Below are 19,311 nucleotides of genomic sequence, written 5' to 3' on the forward strand. Positions count from 1 at the left end.
TTTGAAAAGCGGGCGGAAACGCCGGGGGAGGAGGGATTTTGCTTTGAGATGGACGTCCACTGCTGTAATCTGTGGATTTGATCAGTAGACCTGTTCACGCTTAAGGTCGCCTCGGATCACAAGGCCAGAAAAATAGGCCCATTTAAAGCCCGTTTGGGTACTTATGATGCATCGCATTAGACCCCATTTGGCAAAGCTTTTGGTAGGCCAGAAAATACATTTTGACTGTCCCAAGATACTTTTGGATAGAATAAGAGTATTTGGTAAAAATCAGAAAGCTAAAACAGCTTCTTGGAAAAAGTTCTAAAATGGAGCTTCTTCAAAAAAGCACTTTTAGCATGCATCGGAAAACTGTTTTGATTTATAATTTTTTTCTTTTTAGTCCAAAATACCAATAATAAAAATATTAATATATAATAATTATTATTATAATTTTTATACCTTTATTATATTATACTATAAATATAATATTATATTACATTATATCATATTATATTGATATGTTATGTTATATAATATCAAATTATATTATATTATTATGCTATAGTATACAATATTATATTACGATATTATAATAATATTATATTATATTACAATAGTATTATACTATATCATATATTTATATATTAATATATATTATATTTTATTATGCCCTGTTATATAATACTATGTTACGTTCTTTATAGTCATTTTGTTATATCAAAAATATTTTCTCAGTTTATTTACTAAATATATATTAAAATTTCATATCACTTTAAAAATATAGTTATCAAATAGCAAATAGCTTTTTAAAAAACTTTTACTTTAAAAAGCTCTATTTCCAAAAATTTTAATGCCAACAGCTCTATCAAACAAGACCTTAGGGTCTGATCCCATACGAGTTTTATGCAGGAAATCCTCCTATTGGGAGAAAAGCGCTATATATAACTGATTCTATTTGGATCCCCTCTCTCCCCCCTTCTTTAATCCAGTTGGGAAGTGCTTGTGCCCATCGTCTATTACACTGTAGAATAGCTTAAAAACCTCTAGGAGGAAATTAAAGGTGGAAACGCCCGACAAGATGCCTTCTTTCATCATCCAGCAGACCATTTCCTAGACTCGAGATAGTCAACATGGAATGAGGAGGAGGAGGTCATGGCACCGCCCAACACGTCACGAACGGCTAAGGCCAAGGCCGGTCTAATCCTTAAGATAACTGAGGCGGTCACTTAAGGCCCAAGCCCAAAGAAGGTCAACCGCAGAAAAGACCTCAAAGACAAACAAAAAAGAAAAAGGCCTTTTTTTAGTAAGTTCGTCTTAGGCTGGCCCACCACAGGGAATGGCAGCGGCAGAGATAAAACCGAAGGAGGACAAGCGCCTTTGGAGGAAGAGGACCTGACTAAAGAGTGAACAAAGGATCGGGCACATCATCTCAAGTTATTCACGAGAGAGGGGGGTATTGAGAAGAGGAGCCCGATAATCACAGGATTAAAATAATATGCTTTTGAGGACTTTATTTTTATCCTATAGGATAAACATATTTCCATAGAGAAACTATCCTTAGAATTAATCATTCAAACACTTATTTCTTAGTTTTGCCAACACTTTTGTGAGACTCTGAAACTAGGCCCGGTCCATTGACCGGCCTAGCCCAAGGATTTCAGCCTCACGTTGCGGCTCACGTGAGGGCGTGTGATGAGGGGGGAGCCATCCCAAAGAAGCCAGCTCCCTTGTTTTTAGGGCTCCATCCTTCCCTTTGAGACCACTGGAAGAGGAGCCGCTAGACCTCCTTCCTTGGGCGATCTTCTTCCTCGTGCAGCCGCCCAAAAGGGAGAGAGAGAGAGAGTCGAGAAGCCATGGTACGGGTCTTCCTCTTTCTCCATTGTCGCCGGATCTTCGCCAGGATTTCTACCCTTCATTTCTTTGTTATACCATTTGGAAAAAAAAAGAGAAAGAAAGAAGAAGAGAGGGAAGAAGGAGAAGGCTGACCGTCGCGGGCTCTTCTTCTTCTCCCGCCCGCATGCCTCCTCTGCGGGAAGAAGGAGAGGGCTGGCCGTCTTGGGCGCCGTCGGCCTCGACTTGACCTCTCTCGAGCTCGCCGAACTCCCTTCGCGGGAGAAGAAAGAAGAAGAAAGAAAGAGGGGGAAGGAGAAGAAGTCAAGAGAAAAGGAGGAGGAGGAAGAAAAGAAAGAAGAACGAAAGGAGGGAAGGAAGAAAGAAGTCGGGGGCAGAAGATTCCTGAGAAGAAGAGAAAAAAAGAAAAGAAAAGGAAAAGGGAAGGGAACGAAAGAAAAGAAAAGGAAAAGAAAAGAAAAGAAAAGAAAAGAAAAAGAAAAGAAAAAAAAGAAAAAGAAAAGAAAGAAAGAAAGAAAGAAAAATAAATAAATAAATAAAGGGAGAGGATGGTTTACGGGTATGAACCTGAATCCGAACCCGAACCCAGGGTGCTAGACACTTCCGCAGGGTCGGTCTTGGGAGAATGTTAAAATTTAAGTTTTATATATATTGTGAAAAATTTTAAAAGAAAAATATATGATTTTTGGATATTAGGTTCTGCGAGGAATTTGTGAGATTAATTGGATTTGTTGTAGACCGCGTTTGATGTAAGTAATAAACTGTCTTTTCTAGACTCTTCATTTATATAATATTATTTTTGCATCGAATAAATTGTTAATGAATTTATATGTGATTTATGAATTTTACGAAATGATGATTTGAATGAAAAATAGATATGTGAATTGGAATAATATTTTTTGGACTATTATTATATTTACTGTTCTTGCATCATATATGCATAATTAGATCGAATTATGATATGCCTATTATGTTACCAAAAGAATTTTGATGTGCATCAGATTTGGAACTCTCGGCCTGGCTATGTTCTACACCCTGCCAATTGGGGGTTATGTATTGGTAACTCTGGCCCCACCACAAGGTATAAGTGCGGTATTCTGGCCGACTTCGCAGGGTATAAATGCGGTATTCTGGCCCACTTCGCAGGGTATAAGTGCGGTATTCCGGCCCACTCCGCAGGGTATAAGTATGGTTCTGTTTCTGGCCTAGCCATAGGGTATAAGTGTGGTTGTAGTTAAAGGCTGTTGAGTTGAATGTGATTTGTTTCGAATTGGATTTATAATTATGTATATTTGAAAGATACGGATTTCAATGGATTAGTGTTTGAAAAAGAATTGATTATGTCATTATGCTGATTCATCATAATTTGTATTCATATTTTATGTTATTATATGAATTTACTAGTTAAGATATTTATTATTTACTAGGTTGTCTAGCTCATTATACAATTTATTGTTTTTTTACAGATTCCGAGAACTAACCTATCGGGGTTTCAAAATAGGAGAGCGACTAGAAGAACTGAAGCACAAGTTATCTTAGATTATGATTTATTTAAATTGATGTTTTATCTTAAACTATTATTAGAAGTGTGAGACATTGCAAAATTTTGTTAGTTAAGGAAATAAGTTTATGCATGTTAGCAGTTTATTGTTCTACTGTATATTTAAAAACTGTGAGACTTTATAACTTGAGTTAGTCATTGAAATAAGATTGCATTTTTATTTAGATGAATTATTTTGGATTTATATAATTGAAATGTTTGGTTAAGATGCCCTGCATGCTCGTAGGAAGAGTTTCCTACGGGTGTACGTCGGTTGGCACAAACCCCAACTCGCGATCTCAAGCCGGGGGCGTGACAGCTTTTATGTAGAATCAGTAAAAAAATTTTCTACTCAGGTATCGCCGACGCATTTGCGACACTTTTTCTAGCGTCGGCCGGAAATGTACCGATGCTAATAATTATCGGTAAAGGTTATAAAAAATGCTGGTAAAAGATACTATTTCTGTAGTGAATGTATTGAATATTTATTATCCTTGGAATTGTTAAATCCTATAGAATTGGTCTAAATCCTTATTGCATCCAAACATGGCCTTGGTATTATTTGCTTATGTTGGACAATTATTATTAACATGTAAATTTAATGGGACAATAGACATATGTAGATTATTGACAAATATCTAATTATTCATATTTAGTTTTTTAAAAAGTTAATTTAATTTTTTTATATTTAAAAAAATAAAAAATAGCCATGAAATCTGAAATTAGATCCAAAACCGAAAGCCAACTTGGGCCTAGACGGTAGGCCTGAAAGGTTTGGATGGCTTACAGTTTGTATCTTTTAGCTGTGGCTCAGCTTTTGTTGTTGCATTTCAGCTGCAAGATCTTATAACAAGATTACTACTGTTAGCTTACAATCTAAAGGGTCAAAAACAGGTTTTAAAACAATCGAATTTATGATGCTTTTTGTAATCTTGGGGCAGCTGGCCCTGACTATTTTTTGCTTTCTTTTTGTTTCTCTTAACATGATCAAAATTTATCACATAACAGTGCTTAGTGTATTCTATATTTGCATATGATCGATGCTGTAATGCTTACCTTATGTTTATGCACTCTCCTTCATCGAATTCGCCTCTCTTTGCTCTTTTTATTTTATTTTATAGAAAGAAAAACAAGAGAAGTTGGGTGTATCATCCATAAGTCCTGGGTTTATTGATTGACAAACTACGAATAAATAATTGGCAAGACACTCATCTTGAGTTGTTTGTCATCTTTTTCTTTTTCTTATCTTTTGATATTTGATCTATATATTTAGAATTCCTTGGTTATGATTGAGTCTTTGCGAAATGTTTTGCATCTCACTGATGATCTCTCACCTTCAACATCAGGTTACTCTCATAAATAATTGAGAGGTCCTTATTTGTTGGGATGGGAATTTTATATAGTGTATCAGTGGAAAACTTAGCAATTATGAGTAGCATCATGATTTTTGTATCTTTAAAACCAAACATGGATGATTAGATGTGTTAGAGCGGCAAAATGACTGCGTCCCAGCGCAAGGTATTGTCCGCTTTAGGCCCGTCGCGCACTGCCCTCGGGGGGTCCGCATAGATACTGCTTCTCGAGCACGTCACGCGCGCTACTTTCACGGTTTTGTCCCATAAAAGGCGCCTTGCGAGGAAACGGATAGCCCATCCTTATAAGGCACAATCCTTTCCACTACTCTTCCATTGTGGAACTAAAGTTCCGGATCCTCCATCCACCCCCCAACACTACCCCCCAAGCGGGAAGAATTCATGTAGAGAAGTTTCGGCGGGGCCCTCCTTCTAGCGCCATCTATTAGAATAGAAAAGTGACTGCATTCCAGCGCAAAGTATTGTCCGCTTTGGGCGCGTCGCGTGCTGCCCTCGGAGGGTCCGCGTAGGTACTACTCTCCGAGCACGTCACGCGCACTACCCTTACAGTTTTGTCCCACAAAAGGTGCCTTGCAAGGGAAGGGGTAGCCCTTTCTTATAAGACACAATCCTTTCCGCTAGTCTTGCGACGTGGGACTAAAGTTCCAGGTCCCTCATCCGCCCCCCAACAAGATGTAATGGAGCAGTCTTATTACATGTAATTTTATGTCGGTCACTTGGTCTACATCACCATATTCTAACTTCGCAGCAATTTAGCAGATGGTTCAGGTGATTTTGCTTGCGTAGCACTTGATGACCATCCAAAATGGGATGTATGACGCATTAGTAAACCACTACTTAGAAAGTCTTTTGCATCATGAAGTAAATTGTTTTCCACCACTTAAACATCATCGATGGAATTGAACCGTTCAAAACCATATATATTCATGCATTTTTTTTGGAATTTAAATCAGTTAAACTTTTTAAGTTACAAGGGAAAATTTAAGGTGGTTAAGACAACAGTCACAATTTTGGCATCTGGGAACAACATGTCCTAGGAGAAAATATTTGAAATTTGATAAAGTATTTACCAAGCGTTTGAAAGAAATTAGGTAATAGTAGATACCAATTAGTGATAGGTTTAAAAATTATGATTTGTTCATTAATGCATTTTTTTTCTAAATTCTAAAATAAGCATTAGGAAACAACAATGACCAACAGCAATACTGCTGCTGTCAATAATAAGACATAGATTAATTAATTAAATTTTAGTTTTTAAGTGCTCAATGAACAATTCAGGAATTAGTTATAGAATTCAGAAAGCCCTAAGCATTTGCTGCTAAGTTAATTAGTGGAGAGCCATTTATGCAAATACCTTGCCACGAAGCTTGATTTGCCAATAATAACCATGAAAGGGATCTTCTACCAAAGACATAGATTAATTAATTAAATTTTAATTTTTGCATCAATGAACAATTCAAGAATTAGTTATAGAATTCAGAAAGCCTTAAGCATTTGCTGCTAAGTTAATTAGTGGAGAGCCATTTATGCGAATACCTGGCAACAAAGCTTGATTTGCCAATAATAACCATGAAAGGGATCTTCTACCAGCCAATGTCCAAGCTTCTCAGATTACTGGGAAAGCCATCATCTCAATGTGGCATTCAACTTTTTCCTCTCTAGACTAATAAATCTCACTACAACTTTGTTTATGGTGAAGATGTCGCCACCATGAACAGACTTGCAAAGACTTCCTGCTTCATTCAGATGTCCATTTGTTTTGGAGCTTCCTTCCTAAAAGGACATGATTAGACCTCATGATAGCATGCACCACAATGATTGTTTGAGTCCTGATGTGAAGGCTTCACTCATGCCAACCTACTGATTAATTGTGCTAGGATAGGATAATTCTTAAGATAAAATAAAAAGATGTATTTGAATTATAAGTGAAATCGAAATCAAAATTGAAATGGAAAGCATCATTTTTTTTTCAAATATATTTAATTAGTAACCGAAATCAAAATAAAATTTGAGAACTAGATAAAAATTCAAATTAATTTTTTAAAAATTAAACTATTTTTTTATTTTTCAAAATTAAAATAAAAATAATTTTTTTTTGAAACAATAGATTGAATAGAAGCCATTTATTTTTTTTATTTTTGATTCCATCTTTTTCCAAGCAAGCATGTCCTGAAAAAAATCTTAACCACCGAGGTGGTAGCACAGTTAGAACGGAACTTTGTTTCCAACGGAGTGACACAAGTTCGAAACGCACATGCGTCGATTAAATGCGGAGATCGGATGTCCCCCACCTAGTTTGTCTGTTGAGGGTGCTACTGGTCCTCTAGTACTAAGATGGTGCTGGGATGACGTGCTCACACGCGGGTTCGTCCGTGCTGATAGAAATGATATGAGAAATTTTCTATCTGCATCGAACATTTTCTGGTAAAAGGAGCTCAGTGGGGGTTGCTATGCGGATGGGGTTAATTTCCCCACGTTTTGGTGTGCGCGCGAAAAAAAAAAAAAAAAAAAAAAAAAAAAAAAAAAAAAAAAAAAAAAAACCCTAAGATTCTGTGGCTGCTGAGTGCTGAGCGTCGATACTTGGTCCAAACGGTGACTACACTATAAAATTACATCAAACCAGGACAGGTGTTGGTGGTAGTATTGATTACTTCTGTTTGGACCACATGTCCCTCCTCAACACTTGGACCAATCATTGTAAGGCCACATGTTTCAGGTCGTAGAAGATCCGGTCTTGCTTTCACAAAATCTAATTCAAACTAGATTGTGTCTGTCTGCTGCAAGATTTCGTGGGACCCACGCTGAGCTTCGAGATATGTTGGGTTTTAAGGTGCTGGCAGGGATTTGTTTGTTGGGACATGAAAAGTTTGATCATCTCCTAAGTACAAATCTCTAGCCAAATTAAATGTAATCCACGATAAGGTAGAAAGTTATTTCTACAGTAATATATGTTATTTTTGCCTTTTTTTACTGCACCCTATTTGAATCATGGTTTAATTTATTTATCTAAAATTATACATGTTAGTGAGAAGAGAGATAAGAGAAACAGGGAAATTCACAGTTTTTGAATTTTAAACACTAGATTCTATTAGAAAGATGATTTATCTAATCCTAATTTTGAAATTTTGAGATCCAAAATCCTCCCATGATCGATCATTTTTTTATTTCATCTTTATACATTTTTTTCGCCAGCCAGCAGTCCTTCTATCACAGTAAAATCTAAAGAGGAAATTTCTGCTCCCACAAGTCCCTAATTTGATAATTAACTATGAATTTTTGTTTTTGTCCATAGTCAACTTGTGACTATAAGTAGCTATAAGTCATGTTTGGCGAGTCAATCTAAAGTTTTGACTAGCTAAAGTGGTATTATGGCCGACCCTCGTACTAAAAAAGAATATGAGAGTCTCTTCTCTCATGGTATTTTAATTATGAAGGGCCATTTTGGTTACCAGGGTTACGCCTATGGTAGACTTGACTCAACTATTCTTTTGTAAGTTAGATAAATTAATTAATACAAGTATAGATACATCTGTGGAAATCCTAAAACAAAATATTCAAAAATTAAGATGAAGATATGTTGAAGAATTCCAAAATGAAATTCCAATATGATTGGTCACATAGCTCGCCATCCCGTCTACAGTACTATTGACTTTTCTATAAATGTGTTTATTGATGAATATGTCAATAGGGCTATCACTTCAACTTATAAACCTAGTACTCGACCTAGTCTTGTACTAGACCAACGATGAAAAAACTGGGTAGGGGTTCAAAATCTGACATACTAAAACTTACAAATCATATTTATATTTTGGAATTTTAGGCCTGACCTTACCGGAACCTACATAATTACCTAGTTTATACACATACATATATGTATGTTTGTGCTTGTGCATATGTATATATGTATATTAGTTTGTAAATCCTCCAATTAATTTCTGAACTCTTAGTACATGAAAGTTTCTTCTATTGTTTAGAGGAGCAGTGCTTAACTTAAGTTTAAGTAAAATATATCTTTTCAATGTTTTGATACCTGTTGTTATATAGTGAACCATCAAGTATTTGCTATTCTAAGTTTTAATTTTTGTAGAATGTATTGGATTTTCCATTGATAAGCTTCTTAAAAAAAAGTATGGATTATTTTAGCTTGGTTAGTTCTTCAAGATATAATGCTTGATACTTCATAGGTATCCGGACCTATTTTCCACCTGATCTAAACCTGATGTATATTTTTATTACTCAATCCCACGTCTGATCTCATCCTTAACTATACTAGGGTATGCAGGAAAGTTAAGAGTTGAAATCCCAACAGGTATGGATTAAACCTGGAGCCGATCTAAGCTACTAGCACTCTTGAGATTGATCCAATATTTTTTTTTTTATTTTTTTGGTGAATTTTCTAATATCCATATCGATTCTCTCTGACTTTTTTATGTCATGCCAAATGTGAACCCTGAAAAGAGAGCCTCCAAAATTTGGAATATATTTGATGCCTCTTTTTTGGGAATCTTGTCCACCTGCACGAGCCTCTCTATCTGCATGTAAATTAATGGGACACTTGTTGTGACTTGACGAACTAGATATTATATATAGAATATACAAAAACAAACATAGCCGAAATGTGCATGAAGTGGGTGAATCGGTATGAAACAAATCAAATTATAATAGTTCGATATCAATATTTGACATAGATAGCATACATGTGCCGAAAAAATCTAATACCATACCATATTGATACTATAGTAGTGTAACACCGATACGAGATCTGATACCGAAACAACAAATTTTTATTAAGAATATAATTCGGATATCCGGCCCCCCTTAGATGTAGACACTTCTGTTTGCATTCCACCACCTTTCTACTGTGGAATCTCCCATTAAAACTTTAATATTCAATTGGCTATATTATTTCCTAATGCGCCACCCTTCTCTAATGTCACTTTTATGACTCATCAACATAGGAAGCTGGAATGCAACGTGTCACAAATATGAGATATTGTTTATAATTAAGAAAAACCTTCCACAAAACAATAGTAATGTTACGAGCACCATATACCATGCTTAAAAGTCTTGAACTGATTTCAGTTTAGTTAATCTTTTCCAAGTAGCTTAAAAGAGCTTAAGTTTGGCTAGAACTGTGCTTGAATTCGGTTCGATCGGATAACAAACATGCAAGCTCGGTTGCAATTCGCAAGTTTGAATTTAATTTCCAATCAATTTTGCTCGCATCTAACCACGAGAAGACTTGGCAGGATTACAAGAAAATTTTTTGATAATAAATTCAAGTCCTGTAGCATTACTTCAAACTTACGTCAGTCGTAGCATTGCTTTGTTTAGATCTTCTATTGGTCTCATTTGGACCAGATGTTTCCCGTTATGTGGACCAATCATGGCAAGACCACATGGGAGGCCACATGATTCAGGTCGTAGAAGTTACGTAGGACTCGCAACTAGAAAGCTTGGGAGAAACACATGGCTACTTCTGCTACATGATGGATTCTTTATTGTTGTTGTGACGTTGGATTAGATACGTGCGGATCTTTTAGATTCCTGTTGGGTGTTACATCCTAGAAGGAATATTTAGAGGTACATGAACATGTTAACCATGTCCCAAACGCAAATCTAATTAAAATCCCACTGTGGGTATAAAGATGTGTACCATTCTGAGCATTACTTACTTCATAGGCAATTTCCATGGCAAGCATATGATATGAATGAGTGGTGCAGGAGCTAACATTACTATCATCCAAATCATCATGATCAGATTCAATTTGTAGCCAGATCCAAGAATCAAGCTGCATCATTGATTAGGATCTCAAGCTGATCAAATCCAATGCCCATTGTAGACCATCCATATGAACCTTATATGTGAACTTTGAAGAGGGAAGACCTTAAAAATAATAATAATAAATTGAGAATAAATTATAAAATTTTTCTAAAACTTGTGCATACCATTGGATCATATAATAGCTGCTTCAAAATCTATGCAGAAAGAAATCATCCTATCGCACAAAAAATACAATCTTAGCCCATTCAGTCAAGAAACTAAATATTATGGCAATGGAATAAGATGATAAAATAAGAACTATGTCTTAAGGTGGGTGAACCGGTCAAGAATAAGAAGGTTGGGAAGTGTATAAATATAGAAAGTCTTATTTTGTATATACTAGTAAATGCGCACGGATCTTATGATCCATCTTTAGAAAACTGTGTCCTCTTATTCTTTTTTTTTATGCCACTTAATTCAAGTCATCACATTCATCCAATTACGTCGGACCAACGCACGAGCACCCACCCGGTGCGATTCACCCACAATCTAAACAAAGCCGGGCACATCTTTTTATGCCACTTTTTTAAGTAAGGAAGGCCAATCCATCTCAGGTATCGTTAGCCTCATCATGTCATCTCGTCAAAATCACTCATAGGACAGCAAATGGAAAAAGAAAAAGTAGAACTCCACGCAACCTTCTACTTTCCTTAGGAAATCAGCATTACACTGCTTTACATGGCACCTGCTCCCACCCCAAGAAAGGAAAAAATAAATAAATAAATAAGTGCATGACACACAAATAGGCACACACCATTTTATGCTATTTCTGGTAACGAAAGCAAAACCATGCACATATAGTTAGCTTCGCTTGTCATCTCATCAAATATTGATAGGACAGCTTACAAACTCTCTCTCTCATCATTTTTTTTTTTTAATTGTTACATCGACTGCTCACACCAAATGAGCACAACCAGTAAAAAAACCATATAAAGTAGAAGAAACAAAAAACTGTTAGGTCTACAAAAAAAAAAATTAAAATAGTATGCTGCAAATAAAACCATTCAGTCTGCTGATAGAATGGCACTCATCACCGTCTTACATGCTCCATCCCATCAAATCCTCTGTCGCCTGATGCCTACGTGTCCTCGTCTTCCGCTCTTCCACCATCCTAGCTCGCACCCACCGTCGACGGCTTTGCACTTCGCCGGAGACTCTATCAAACCTTAAGGACTACTCCGGCCAAAAAATATTTACAACCACCCCCCTGCCATCTTTCTATATGCCATTTCTTTTTAGTCCTCCTCCTTTGTTATTTTCTTAGATCTATCTCCCCAAGCTAAGACTGAGGGCGGCCTTGATGTCGAGTCTCCAGGCGTAACCACCGTCATCCAGCCGCCAGACGTCGCACGGCGCCGTCAGCGACCCCCGTCCCCGCCGACGGCTCGCGTAACGCACACGCACCCTGCAAGTGAACGCCCGGCACGTAACGCCAGGCACCATCCCCCTCGTCAACAGCGCCACCCTCACCTCCTCCTCCTGATCCGCCACCTCCTCCCTCGCGTCCTCCGCCACCGGCCCCACCACCATCCTCTGGTACGCCTCGTTGGTCCACATCACCCGGTCCCACGCGTCGGAGATGAAACCCGGGCACACGTCCTCGGCTTCCAACGCCGCTCTGACGACCTCGTCGCCGCCGCCACCGGCGGCAGCGGCCCACGTGTCGGTCACGCACTCCACCGTCACCCACGATCCCGCCGGCCTCACCGGCCGCGGGGCCACCACCTCCCCTCCCCCGCCGCCATCCGCTCCTCCTTCCCGTTCTCGTAGCCACGCCGGGGTCACGTAAGGCGCCGACGGAACGTCCTCCGGCGGCGTAGCCCCCTTCCTCTCCGGTGTCTCCGGCATCAGCGGCAGCGTCACCATCGACCCGGACCACACCGACAACGCCACCGACGACGACGGCGATCTTCTTTTTCTCTCCCCTACCTTAAACCCCCCTGCAGCTACATTTCTCGCTCTCCTTCCCCTTCTACCCTCCTTCCCTCCCCCGCCGCTCGCCTTCCTTCTCGCCCTCCCGGCTGTCACCCCGTCCGCCGCAGTCCCGGCCGCCACCGGCGGCGGCGGAGGTGCCGCCGGCTTCGGCGCGATCGGCCGGAACCTCAGCATAATCCGGCCAACTTTCCACGCAACGTCAGCACCACAATCCCCTCCTCCCCCCCCTCCTCCTCCTCCATAACTTGCGATGCAACACCCTCCCCTCCTCTCCATCTCCCACCTCAGAACTCGCCTCCCAAGCTCTACTTTCTCGCCTCAGGACACAGCTAGGAGCCGATAAGGGGTGCCATAAGTAGTCGGAGAAGGGCGACGCGTGTCCACGTCAACACGTGGCAGACAGCGACCGGGCACAGCGAGTGGGCAGAAGAACACGTGGCGGGAGGAGAGGAGGTGGCCACGTGAAGGCTAGGAGATAGGGATTGGAGGGAAGGAAGGAGCCGGCGTCGGGGATAGAGGGAACGGGCCAATGGGAAGGCGAGGAGTGTCTTTGGCTAGGGCTCCCGAAAAAAACGCGTCGAGCCAGTGGACCTTTTGCCTTACATAGTAGAAAGTTTGGGCGAGTCTCGAGAATGAAGACACGTGGACGAATGAGAGATGGATCAGTGCTGTTGGTTGCTATTATTGGGGAGTGGGGAGAGGGGACACGTTGAGGGTTTGACAGCGACGTGGCCTGCAACCAGATTTATTGGGCTTAAATATTTTCTTCGAAGGACCAAAATGCCCCCACCTGGATAAGATGTTCTCCGCTAACGGCCGTTATAACTGTTTGGAATCAGACTAATAATAGTAACCTAACAATAAAAAATAAAAACAGATAAAATACAACATTACAAATTAGATGAGCGAGGATCCACCTTGTTGAAACAAGTGGGCACCCCCCTCTCTGCTTGTGTTGCGCCTAGACATGCTCTTGTATGTTGGAAGCCCCTACCTTCTGGCCATCTCAAAATAAATTTCAATGATAATCTGCTTGCTAATGGTGGTAGTGCTGAAGTGGCGTTTGTGATCAGGGACCAAGCCTCCAGGTTGATTAATACGGAAGAGATGTTGTACTTTTGAGATTTCTGCTTTGGGGGCGGAGCTCAGAGCTGCATGGAAGGGACTCTCCTATACGAGACGTGTGCTAAAGGTTGGGTGTATTCTCCTTGAAGGGGACTCAGCTGTGGTGATTGAGCGCATACGGAAGGAGGCGAGGGGAGGCAAAGCACCTGCTTCTAGGCAATATTTAGTTGATATTGAGGGAGTGATGTGCTTTCCGGGCCATGCATGTATTTCAAAAGATAAACAGAACTGCTGATTTGGTCGCCTCATTTGCTGCCCAATATTCTGGAAGGATTCTTTGGACTCGGCACGCTTCTGTCCCTCAGCTACTATGTAGTTTTATTTTTATGGCTTCAGTTGGCTGTGCTCATGCGAGATTAGTAAAAGCAACCGATGTACCAAAAAAGAAAAAAACAAGTAGGCCAATAGCTTAAAAAAGAAAGAGTAGAAATTCATGATCTAACATAAACCTGCCATTGAAATAGATCTTGTATGTATGATCCATACCTACATATCTTAAGCAAGATGGGAGTGAAAATTTATACTTAAAATACACAACTCCTACAACCCGGGCAGCTAGTTCGCATGAAAGAGCTATTTGCCTGGTTTGGAGAAAATGAAAGCCAAGACCCTCTTTATGTTTAGGTTAACAAACCATGTCCCAAGAGATAAAATGAGATTGACCATTTCATCGAGTGGATATTTTAACCAAGTGATAACTACCATTGGATCTTCTTCCATTAATAAAAAGTTGCAATAAAGGTACGATCTTATCAAGTAATATGAAGTCTACATCAACAAGACAACAGAATTATTGAGGCTATAGTTGGTAGGACAGAGACAACCAATTTAGTCATTGACTCAATAAAATGTGCCACTTTTGAAACTAGGTCTGTCTATATATCTATCAAGTTGAGATCTCGATGGTTATGTGCGATATTGAACACATATGATATATGTGCGGAAGCATTTCTAAATTTTAACTCTTATTTATCCCAAGTAATATAGATTTTCGATATTCCTAGTAGCATGATATTTCACATGATGCAGTGGAGTATTCAATGAATATCAATGAGAATTACTTCCATTATATATTACCATATGACTATAGTAATATAGGTTATAGCTATTTGCCTTGATAAAATAATATATTTAAATCAAATTTTTGTATTATTGGATATTTTTTATTTAGTAGAATAGCTATAGCACTGTCATCATTTTATTTCTAAAATAGTATTAATTCAACTAGGTTTGAGTAAATAATATTCTTCATAGCAGTTGTAACAGTTAATAACGATTTAGGAGGTAGGAGTCCTAGTTGTTGTAACTTTGGAAGCTAGTTGGAGGGATAGTTCGGGGATATTGAAAAAGTGGGAGCCATTCGCAAGATGATGATTGATGGGGAGCTGCGGGTCCCACTTAATAGGGTTGGCACGGTTGATCGGTGGGTGATTGGAGGAGCTGCCTCCAATGAGGTGTTATAGAGTTGGATTGGCCTATGGCGCACCATGGCCTATCCATGAGAGAGCTCATGATGGAAAAATCTTAAATCCAAATACCTAAGTGTGTCTATATATGTATGTAGGTATGTATGTATGTATGTATGTATGTATGTATGTATGTATGTATATGTGTGTGTGTATATGTATATATATATATGTATACACATATATATACACACATATATATGTATACATATATATACATATATATACACACACACATATATATATATATATATATATTTACTTATATATAAACATACATACATACATACATACATACATATATATATATATATATATATATAGGGGATTGATAACCTACTCTCTGTTATGGTAGGTTATCAATCTATCCATTTTTCATTGGACAAAAGATACCCTTACTTTTTATAACTCTTAAGGGTATTTTATGTCTTTTTACAATCTCATATTAACTCACCCTCTCAACCCCCCAATTAATTCTCTCTCTCTCATATACATACATATAGATGTATATGTATGTATATACATACATATATAGATGTATATGTATGTACATATATATACATATACATATAGATGTATGTATATAAAGATAGATATATGTATGTATATATACGTACGTATATGCATATATATATATATATATAAATGTACATGTATACATATATACATACATACATACATACACACACATATATACACCGGAGAGAGAAAGAGAAAGAGGGAGAGAGTATTAATTGGAGGGTTGAGAGGGTGAATTAATGTGAAATTGTAAAAAGACATAAATACCCTTAAGAGTTATAAAAAGTAAGAATATTTTTTATTTTAGAAAAAATGGATAGATTGATAACCTACCATAAAAGAGAGTAGGTTATCAATCCCCATATATATATATATATATATATATATATATATATATATATATATATATATATATATATATAGACAAATAATCTACAGCCTAACCCAAACATCGTTCATTGGATATGGTTGGCATTGAATGTGGAATTTGACCAGTCATAAATGCAGACCGGAAAAAGTTGGAACTGAAAGTCGAAGGAGACTTTTTAGTTCACCAAAGATCAGGGTAGGTCTGGTTAGAATCATCTCCAAATTCAGTGCATGGGTGCGTCCGGCTGCAGACCTTAGGATGGTTAGATGCACCATGCATGAGAAGACTTCTCTCATATTTTAGACTTGCGACATGCTGCATGCATATTAAGACGAAGCATATTATGACGAACTAGTCTTCACGTACTCTTTTATTTAAACTAAAAATTTAATTTTATTTAAATTTAATTATAAGTACTACGATCGGTTCGTAGTCAGCTCTAATGAATTTATATTACAATGTTCCCTAATCTACATAGATTGTGGGCCGAATCCATTCAGATATCATTTATAACAATCTAATACCTCATTCAAAAAGACTGGTCGAAAGATATTATTTGGATCTCTTGATTCTATATAAGTATCCAATATCTATCCAACGAGTAATTGATGTGAAACTAAACACACACCCGCACGAGTTCTCACAGACCACTCTTACTGTTTTTAATTATTACAATGATATTATTGATCATTTTTCGCCAATATAATAGAAAATAACTAAAGATAATAGGAAAAATTTGATAGCATTATTTGTATAATAGAGTTCCTCAAGTAAATAAAGGAAATTATTTTCATTAGTTCATACAAAAATATGAATTTAGAGAGTGGTTTTATGTGGACATGCACAAGGTTACTGGTGGTGTTCGGTTGAATTCTGCCGGTAAATGTCAAAACACCTTCTAATTTGCCTTTACAAATCATCTGCAGCCTAACCCAGTCATCATTCCAAATTGGATATGGTTGGAATTGAATGTGGAATCTGACTACCAAGTTTCCAACATTTAACAATTCAAGTTAGGCTTAGCTTGATTTAGTTCCAAATTTAATGTATGGTATAAACAAAGAAGAAGGTTAAATACAAGTATACAACCAAAATAGTAGTATCATACTACCATATTAGATTCATGGCATGTCTATCTTGTTTAAATGAAAGCAGCTGTTTGGGGATAATGCCATGCAATCATGGTTAAACTGCATGTAAAATAGCTAAAATAGGCACATCTATGTGTCTCATAATGAAATTTCTATGCTCCCAATTTATAAATATTTTTTTTTTACATATATATCCTTATAAATATATGAAATTATATATATGTATACTCTTGTATATCTATTGTTTACATATATGCTCTTACATATTATTACTTCCTTTAATGTATCTACCCAGTGGTCAATATGCTCTCTAGTGCCATGAAGTAATGAGCTATTTAAAATTGAAATAATTAAATAACCTTAACTTAATAAAGATAAAAGTATAAAAGAAATAATTTATAAGGCAAACATCTAAATAGTAAATTTATGAGTGTATGCATAAACTTAAAAATTTATTAAAGGTAAACATACAAAAAAAGATAATTAAATGCTAGTTAAACTAATATAACTATGACATCGAGGGTAGACATATAATAAGAAATATTTTATAAAGGTATGCACGTAAATAAATAGTGAATATATGAGGGAATACATGCAATCTTAAATATTTATATAGGTTTACATGTAAAAAATCCAATTTTTAACACTTATGAAATTATTTTATAGGCTATCATTTTAGCAATGTAAATAGTGTCTCTTTTTTTCCCTGCTTCCCTACTTTGAGGCCTTCCCTTGCAATCATGTATACCACTAGAATTAGAATTTTCCTTGGACTTGTGGAAAGATATTGCCTCTTGATTCTCTTGTATTAAGCAACCAATCCTTTACTTGTCATCAAAAAAAGGCATGGGAGTTGATCTCGCTAATCCTATTAGGTACAACCTTTTTATTTCTTTCTTTCTTTCATATGTTGTTGTATATTGGATCAAGCATACTCCAACATGATACATTGCCTTAACCATTGACCAATATCTTGGTGTGGTTAAGCACCAATAGGCTCTAATTGACAGACAAAATTGTGCCGTTATACCGGCTTCGAGCACATTGCATCTGAGCCCTTGCAAGCTTGATGTCATCATCAATGCTTATAAAGTGCCAATTGCTCCTCTTATCTTAAAGGTGTTGGAGAATTCTCCAAAACCAGCTCATATTAGAATCAAAGAGATGGCCTCCCCTTTACGACTTCAGCAGTCAGATGCTAAACCAACATGCCAAAAAATGCATGAGTTGTTGGCCTACTTCTTTCTGATGTTCATTTCCAAGATTCTTATCTTATCTGCCGAAGAATAGTATGGTAGAGAATAATATGCCTTTGCCCAAACTCCTTGACGTTTGAAGCCTTTGTTCCCCAAGGATCTTCCCTTTAGTTTTATAGAAAATTTGTTCCTTTAAGCCTTTACCCAATGGGAAGCCATCATTGCTTGTTCCTTTAAGCCTTTACCCAGTTTAACCACATCCAACACGGATCATTTAATAGGTGACCAAAAAATGAATGGTAAAAAAGTAACTCACCATGGTAATCTTTCAGACTTTGAACTGTGATTTCAATGAAAAGGAATTAGATCTCAAAATGTACTACGATTGCAGAACAGCCTTAAATGGCAGATTGGTTGTATCTGCTAATATCCAACATAACTCCCTCTAGCATTGGCGTGATCAAGGATGTTGGAGCTCATTATATGCTCTCCATCTGTCATTGGAAAAACAGCAATGATTGCAACATACTGTGATCCAAACTGTTTCAATTTTCATTCACTGGAAAAACAATAGTGATTGCAGTATACTGTGATCCAAACTGTTGTCAATGTTCAATGGGGCTTATGTTTCTAGGTTTGTGATGCACAATATCTGTATTGGCAGCTTGATAGCTGCATAGGTTTTTACCGTAGGCTTGAGTAGATTCGTGCGCAGCTCCACGATCGCCTTCCGATGCACCATCAGATCCCCTAATAGGAGAAACCAAGTTTCCACTGCTGAACAGACCTAGTCTGTGTATTTCAGTTGGCCACTAGGGGCAAGGTGCCTAGCCTACCATGCATCAATATAGAAAGACTAGAAAACTTTCATAAAATGAAGTTGCACCAATGTTAACAAAAACCCATGATGCAGCCTATCTAGACCTTGCACAATCATGAAATAATGAGCTGTGGTTATGAGAGTGTTGCTTGCTAATGCCTGAACTTGGCTCAAGGCTTGAAGCTGCACCATTGAAGTAGATACAAGTATTAATTTGTG

General features: G+C 37.7%; 1 protein-coding gene across 1 annotated transcript; it reads right to left on the reverse strand.

The window, feature by feature from the left end:
• Positions 1–11,177: 11,177 nt before the first annotated feature.
• On the reverse strand, positions 11,178–13,050 carry LOC103714755 (uncharacterized). The gene has a single exon (XM_008802139.5). The coding sequence runs from the start codon at positions 12,779–12,781 to the stop codon at positions 11,837–11,839; it is 945 nt and encodes a 314-aa protein (XP_008800361.2). The 5' UTR covers positions 12,782–13,050; the 3' UTR covers positions 11,178–11,836.
• Positions 13,051–19,311: the final 6,261 nt, after the last annotated feature.

The sequence above is a fragment of the Phoenix dactylifera genome, chromosome 13 (assembly GCF_051530095.1).
Source record: "Phoenix dactylifera cultivar Ajwa chromosome 13, Ajwa_hap1_PhDact_Kaust_v1.1, whole genome shotgun sequence".
NCBI classification, from domain to species: Eukaryota; Viridiplantae; Streptophyta; class Magnoliopsida; order Arecales; family Arecaceae; genus Phoenix; species Phoenix dactylifera.